Consider the following 7,582-nt stretch of genomic DNA (forward strand, 5'->3'; position numbering starts at 1 on the left):
AGTCCCGAAGGCAAAAATGGATTGTCGCCGTGCGACGAGTCAAGTAAGTGAATTCCTATTTGTAAACAGAAATCGTTGCACGTTACCAAAGCAGCCAAGGACGAGGTTCATTTTTCAGTTAGCAGCAATCGGGTAACAGTGAACGGGCAGTTTTTACGAGGTGGTCGCGTAATGTCACAGTTTATTGTTTGATCAATGTTTCACGGTTTGTAGGTTGATAATATTCTTGCAAACTTTTGGTTTAAAATTACGGAAATCGTTCTGACGAAATAAATGACATGCAATACGATATTTGGAACTAGTTTGCGACGGACTGTTCTCTCCCGTCTTGTGGCATTTGTTTTTTGAGAATGACGATGAAACTACTCGTAGCCGTGTTCGTCGCAAGGAATGAGAAACTTCATGTTCACCGGAAGCCGCCCTCCGTTATGGTCGTGTTTTATTTCGATGTTACATAATCTTCGCGGCGTTGTCGTGGTTGACGCCGGCGGACAAGAAACGCCAAGGGTCCTGTGCTATCATGAGCGTTTCCTGTCCGCTGACCACTTTGCGCTGTTCATTAATGTTATTTATTCCTGGAATAAGGGACTCTACCACCTCGGCTGCCAAGTCACTTCTTCAAATAAAGGTTTATTCATTCTATCATTCATTCATTCATTCATTCATTCATTCATTCATTCATTCATGTTGTATTAGTGCATTATCTACTGTACATTAAAAATGACGAAAATTTGTTGCGGCACTCAAGCAGGGGAGAAAACAGTGTGTATTAATTAAGTGTGTGAGGTTAGTAATACTTAGACAAATAATTGTTAAAGTGCAGCGTGTTGTCCAGCTGTTTTAATCATGAACCTTTCATTGATTGACACTGCTACACCTGTTGCATCAGATGGATGGTAATTACTCATGTTTTACTCATTTCAGTTTTGAGGACTCCTCTAGCTGGCAGCCTAATCGAGATTCGAGGGTGTGTTCCAAACATTTTGTGAATGGCGAGAAAAGCACAATTGAAAGCCACCCAGGTTATGTACCAACAATATTCCCGACCGTGTACAAGAAGAGGTCCACTTCATCTACTGCTCAGCTGGCTAGATTTAATAGGTAAGCTTCTCTCTGATGTGCTACTTGGGCTTGTTTGCATCAAAAGCTGGGACTCTTCAATATGTTACATCTTTTCCCATTTAGCTTCGCCATAATGCGGTTGTCTCTACAAATAAATGTGAATGCATGCATGTAGATGTGCCCAAAACAAAATGCATGTGTGTTTACAAAAAGCAGTGACATCCAAGCTTCTGTTAAACGTGCAGGTGGAAGCAGCGGTACTCTGGGTCATCTGCATCACTGGCTACTCCTGCATCAGCTGATTCCCCTGGACCAGCTTCTCCCTACACAGCTGAGACAGGAGCCATTGGTACCAGCAGCCTTGCCACAGTTGATCTAGCAACTAGTACAGACCTGTTGTACGAGCGGAGCTCGACAGAGGGCTTAGATCTACTGTCCACTGTCGCTGCTGAGCTTTGCACTGCAGTAAAATCCGTGGTAAGCTCCTGAAAATTTCGGAAACTGAAGTTGAATGCCTGAAATTGTACAGCTGAATATGTTCTTCGCTCTTATACCATGCTCAGTTACGCCTCCCTGTGTAGCATAGGCAGCAAGTTAGCAGTGTTGTACTCTTATTGCTCATTCCATTCTCATTTTTTCAGTGCAGCACTTGATGCACAATATGTGACAGCATTTTTCTGGAGCGGCTAGTTTGAAATGTTTGTTTATCATCGATAAAGTTTTGTGTTATGACTGATAAAAATGAGGTTGCCACTGTAACCCAACATGGATGTATTTATTCTTTCTTACTGCAATTTTACGCAGGAAACACAAACTGAAGAAAGAAGCGTGTCAAGCAAGAATTTCTCGGTGTTCATGTGCTTCATTAGTGAGTCAGGGACATCAACTCAAGTGACGAATCTTGAGACATGCGACAACAGTGTGCAACACAAGCCAGAGGTCAGTAGCAGGCATAGTGGCTCTGACCACAGAACCAGCTACTTCTCCGGCTACGACAGCATCGCTAAATCTGCAAATGCATTGCAAGACCTGTGCAGTGTCAGCAAAGAAGTGTTTGCAATGCTTCTGAGCATGCTTCCACCTTCAGAGCGAAAATGTGATCTCACTGCTGAGAATAGGCTTCTTTTGTTTCTTTTGAAGTTAAAGCTTGGAATCAGCTACTCATCACTGGCTATTCTCTTCTCGGTAAGCGAAACGTCGGCATCAAGGCATTTCAAGAGTGTTCTCAAAACGCTCGCTGTGGCAACTAAACAATGGATTTTTCGCCCCCCATCAAGAGTGATTCAGGCCACAATGCCAGACAGCTTTAAGGTGCATTATCCTAGCTGCACTATGATTATTGACTGCACAGAAATACGTACAGAGCAGCCACCAACTGTGCAACAAGAACGAGTCTTGTACTCAAATTACAAAGGCGCATATACACTGAAGTTTTTAGTGGCTGTAACACCAGGAGGAATGATTTGTTTTTGTTCAAAGGCCTATGGTGGTAGACTGTCTGATGCCCACATTACAGTTGATTCTGGTTTCCTCGATCTTGTTCAACCTGGGGATACAGTTCTTGCCGATAAGGGATTTCCAGGCATCCAGACAGTTTTAGGAAACCAGAATGCTGTTCTTGTTATGCCTCCATTTCTCCATGCCTCTCAGTTTACGCCAGAGGAGGTTAGGGACACTTACAATATCGCTCAAGTGCGGATACATGTCGAACGAATGATTCAGAGGATTAAAATATATAATGTCTTGAACAACAAAGTACCAACTGAGCTTATTCCATGCATGACGGATGTCTTTCATGTCTGCTGTGTGCTAGCAAACCTCCAGCTCCCAATAATTAAACGCAAAGAACAACAACAGTCATTTGTCGTGTCTGCATCATGAACAATCAACTTTGCCTCACTCTGGATTACACAAAATGAAATGAACAGTTGATGGGGGAGCATCAGTGCGCTAGCCACCATTTCGATAATAGGACTTGTCTTCGTCTAGGCTGGCCGGGGGTTTCGACAAGTGCTCTTGGCGAAACATTAGCTAGTGGACTGAGGCCTTCATAGCTTTCTTATTTTGCTGTGTTGCCAAGGGTCTCATCTGCCATGGATACTCACTTTGCATTATTTGTTCGAGCTATTTGCATTTTATTGTTTCGAAATTGGACGTGGTCTTTGAGAAACACCGTAATGGTGGGCTCCGGATTAGTTCTTATTTCATTGCGGTTCTTACAGTGCACTGATATCGCAGAGCACACAGGCGTTGACCAATTTTTGCACACTGTTGGTGCCATTTCCATGCAGCTTAGGTCATCTATGATGTTCCATTAACAAACTTCTGTCTCGTGCTGCATTGTGTCACTTACTTGAGCTTGAAATAGGTGAACCGAGCATGTTCTGGAGCGTTGAAAATAGATGTGTGATGCTGTACAGTGGAAAAAGAGCCTGTTTTTGTTTTTTTTGTGTATAAACTTAAGGGACTGGGTTGAGCTGTTTGATGTAGAGAAGAAAAAAAGGTACTGTACTGGGAACATTTGTGAGTTCTGCGTAGTCACCTGCCTTTACATGTCAGTGAATTTTGTGTACATGTGACTTACTCTTATGTTTTCCACTTTTATATTATGCAATCCTGTTTTGCATGATATTTTTCGTATTTGATGTCATTGCCATTAGGCACTTATGTTTTGAAGTCTGTCATATCGCCTCCGAATGTGATTGCATTTCAACCTGCTTTGGATGCGCTAGTTTTAGTTCAGAATAATAACTGTTCCAGCAAGCAGCAGCTTATTGTTTAGCTTCATCGTCATCATCATCAGTCTATTTTTATGTCCACTGCAGGACGAAGGCCCTGTGACCTCCAATTACCCCTGTTTTATGCTAGCTGATTCCAACTTGTGCCTGCAAATTTGATGACTTCATCAGGAAATTTGTTTAGCTTAATATTTGCGAAAAGCATGCCCTTCTAGTGCAGCTTCTCAAATGCTGCATTAACTTGCCAACTTATGTTTCTAGTGTGACTGCTTTCAGTGTTGTGCACACATGAAGCAGCAGAACTAGTGAACAAATGACATGTTAACTCTTAATTTTTTTTCTAAGATTGTCAATACCATATACCACTATGTACCTTTTAGGATATAGGCATTTTCTTCGGTTGTGCAATAAAAATGAGAAACGTGAAATGCTTTTTTTTCATTCTGTTTTGCGCACGAAGTATAGTAGTACAAACAAATCTCAGTGAGCACATGCTTTATTTTGCTGCAGCTGCAGCAGGCAGAAGGTAAGTAAAATAAAATCTTTCAAGGGCTGGGATGCTCTCGTAAAGAAAGGCATCATCCCTGCTGACTTCAATAATAACATTTTGCCTGCTAGAATATACAAAAAAATAACACTTTTGTACATTCAACAAGTACAGTAATATCTGTACTTGAGTGAAATATCTGTGCGTCGTCTTCAGTCTTCGGTTGCTGCCTGTTCCCTGGATGTAGTCTAGGATGCTCTCTCCCGAGCTGTCGAACATGTCTGCTTCTTTACACTTGTGGGGACACTTGATTTCCAAAAGGCATGTTTCCCCAGACAGGTAGAACATGCCATCAGGGCTGCCACACAGCCAAGGCTGATCCGGGTGTATGAGCAAACCCATCTGAAAAAGTTACAATTACCTCACTGCCAGGCACTACAAGCACTCAGTGATTGTCGTAGCTTGTCACAGGCATCCATAATGACCAATAATGCTAGTCTGTAGAGTATCGCCTCCACAGTTTAGTGCAAGTTTCATCATATTAAAACATCTGTCCCCATGTTGAAGTTAATGCCGCCCAAAAGGGTAGTGCTTTATTTTTTTGCTTTGAAGGTTATGTCTCTCTCAAGTGTTCATTGAGAGCACTGAACACCAGACTAAAGTTTGACCTCACCTCCACAACTTCAACACCTAGTTGACGCTCAAACTCCATCCGAGCCAGGGGTTCTGTACGGAGTCCTGTTGTCGAAGAAATAAAAAAAAAGCTTTAAACTTGGCATTGTACAATTAGAATACACATCACTAAAACAAGAATGAAAGAGGTCGACAACCATTTGCAACTACATGTACATGGTTTCTGTTCTGTGATTGTTTTTAAGTGCTGTGTATTCCACTAGAAAAACCTAGTACTTTATACACACCATAAGCCGTGGCCTCTGTAGAAAATGGCCTTGAGTTCAGGATGGCCCTGGCAACCTCCTCAGGGCTCCGTCGGGCATGGAGTATTGTGTGGCTAGTGGTACTGCTTATGCGAAACTTCTTTTCTTTGTGCCACCTAAATTAGAGTTAACATACACAATATCAGAAGGATGAAGAGTACATGTAAAGAGCAACAATGTCCTCTGTCACTGATGTTTCCATACCTTAGACAGCTTGACTGGCCCATGGTGGCCACACATAGGTCTGACAGTGACTCACAGACAATATTTGTCTGATAAAACTCCTTCTGCTCTTGCGTCATGAGTTGTACGTAATCCTTTGCTGCTACACTTAGCTTCGGGTAGGTGCCTGATATCTGCAGCACATGCAAGGCGTTGCAAGGTGCTGGAAGCAGCTGGATAATTTTTTCGAGCTGTGAAACCCGCCTGGATTCTTGTTCTGCTTCAATGCTGATTAAATCTGCCTCACTCCTCGCCATCTCTTGCAGTGCTTCCGTAAATGGCGATACAATGCCCGGGAAGTGCTTCAATGCATAAAATGGGGACAGCTCTGCAGGCTGTTTGTTTCCTACAAAGGGGCTCTTGTAGTCTGGGAGCAAGAATGACAAAATTCATTGCATATTAAGCAATAGCTAATCAGTGTGCTTAGCACAGAACCACATAAAAAAGTGACAGCTATGAAGGTGATAGCCTGAGAAAAGATGCATTAACAGAGCACTATAGTGATAAGGATGACATGAGATAACAGATGTTTCATGCAATCAGTGCTGTAGTCAAAATTAGCAGCACACGTAATATAAGGTGCGTTAACAGCGCAAGGCCACCAGAGGGGACAGAAGAGAGAAGAGAACGCTGACGTACGTACTATGCACATACTATGCAACAGCAATACAACCAAATGCATCGTACTTCCAAACAATTCTTCAATGCTGGCCTTATCATTTAGCTGCGGCTTCCCTCATGGCTTTCCCCATGCCGGTGGTGCACTTGTGCAGGACACATGATCAAATTCATTCAAATAGAAAGCAACTGCAGCACAGTGCTTGCAGTTACCCAGGCTGCCGTAGCGGCACGTGCATTTGCCACTTTCGATTGTGCGGGGCTCCGTCGTCAGCTGCGAATCGGAATCAGAAGAACAGGCAGCTGAATCATAATGCGAGACCAAATAAAAACAAAGAAAAGTGAAGTCGGGGCCGTAACAAGCATTGAACGCCGGAAACAGTCGGCTAATGCATTTCTCGAGCCTTGTTATATCGCACATGCACAAAAGCATACTTAGGCGACATCGTTTTGTTTACTTACTTTGAGGTCCACTTGGTATACGTGCTTGCTTTGCTCCGACAGACATTTTGCAGAGATCTCAGACCCGTCAACCTCCCGGACACCGAACACATGGTTATTGTCCAGCAAGCGGCGTCCTTTCCGCAGTAGCGATGGCCGAAAATACTCGTCGAGGCGGTGGACCGGCTTGAAACCGCAATGCAGAACCCGCGACATCGCGGGTAGCTTGCGTCTCTCTCCGGGTGCTGCCGAGTGAAAACGTTCGCGAGCAAATGCAGTTGCGGCGCAACGTTGATAACAGTTCAAACGTCGCAAGCACAGTCGGAAGCAACCACGGAAAGTAGGGCTCGAAGGGCACTGACACACGGTGGCAAAGTTTCGTTTCCCGGTGGAGCGCCTGCGTGATTGGGGACGCCTCCGTTGGTGGCGCGGATAGCAGCGCGCTGGTGGCGCCGCCCGACGATTGTAGGTTCCCTATACGCGCAAGTTGCTGCCAAGCCTGTCGGCCACGTCACTTCTCCGTTGCCGCTACCAACTTACGCGTCGGTTGCTACTGCGCCCACGGTTCACTTCCCGTCTTCACCGCCAGAGCCTTCATCGGCCCATCTGACCTCCCTGTCACACGGTACACCGAACACCCCCTACTACCCCCCTTGGCGTCCGTCTCGTCCTACGTGCTATTATTGTGGCTATCACGGCCACATATCACGCTTTTGCCGCAAGCGCCAGCAAGACGAGCGTCGGGGCTACGATATGTGTGAGCGCGATTTTTACAGTGGGGCCTCTTACCAAGGGCGGCGTTACTCTTCACCTTCGCAGCGCTCTCCATCTCCGCCTGCATCACCTGATGCACGAGGCGCTTACCGTTCGGCCAACGCCGTTCTCCATCACCCTACTGCCGCTCATCGTCACCACTTAGGCCGGCCTCCCTTACATCTACCGCTCGCGCGGAAAACTAAGCGATGCAGTTTCCGGAGGAAAAACTGCATACACACACAAGACTGAAATTCCTCCAGCGCGCCCATCCAATATGATTCGTGTGTACGTTGAAGGGGTGCCCGTGGATGCTTTAGTGG

At 45.0% G+C, this 7,582-nt stretch overlaps 2 protein-coding genes across 2 annotated transcripts; one reads left to right on the top strand and one right to left on the bottom strand.

Moving 5' to 3' along the window:
- The first annotated feature begins 832 nt into the window (after positions 1-832).
- On the top strand, positions 833-4,146 carry LOC119466116 (uncharacterized). Its single transcript, XM_037726603.2, has 3 exons — positions 833-1,101; positions 1,308-1,539; positions 1,867-4,146. Exons 1-3 carry the CDS (start codon positions 890-892, stop codon positions 2,941-2,943), a joined length of 1,521 nt encoding a protein of 506 aa, XP_037582531.1. The 5' UTR covers positions 833-889; the 3' UTR covers positions 2,944-4,146.
- LOC119466117 (uncharacterized) lies at positions 3,412-6,722 on the bottom strand. The gene is made up of 7 exons (XM_049658081.1): positions 6,528-6,722; positions 6,279-6,339; positions 5,430-5,814; positions 5,208-5,341; positions 4,961-5,025; positions 4,474-4,689; positions 3,412-3,474 (listed from the first exon to the last, which is right to left on the bottom strand). Exons 1-7 carry the CDS (start codon positions 6,720-6,722, stop codon positions 3,412-3,414), a joined length of 1,119 nt encoding a protein of 372 aa, XP_049514038.1.
- Positions 6,723-7,582: the final 860 nt, after the last annotated feature.

Source organism: Dermacentor silvarum, chromosome 10, assembly GCF_013339745.2.
Source record: "Dermacentor silvarum isolate Dsil-2018 chromosome 10, BIME_Dsil_1.4, whole genome shotgun sequence".
Lineage (NCBI taxonomy): Eukaryota > Metazoa > Arthropoda > Arachnida > Ixodida > Ixodidae > Dermacentor > Dermacentor silvarum.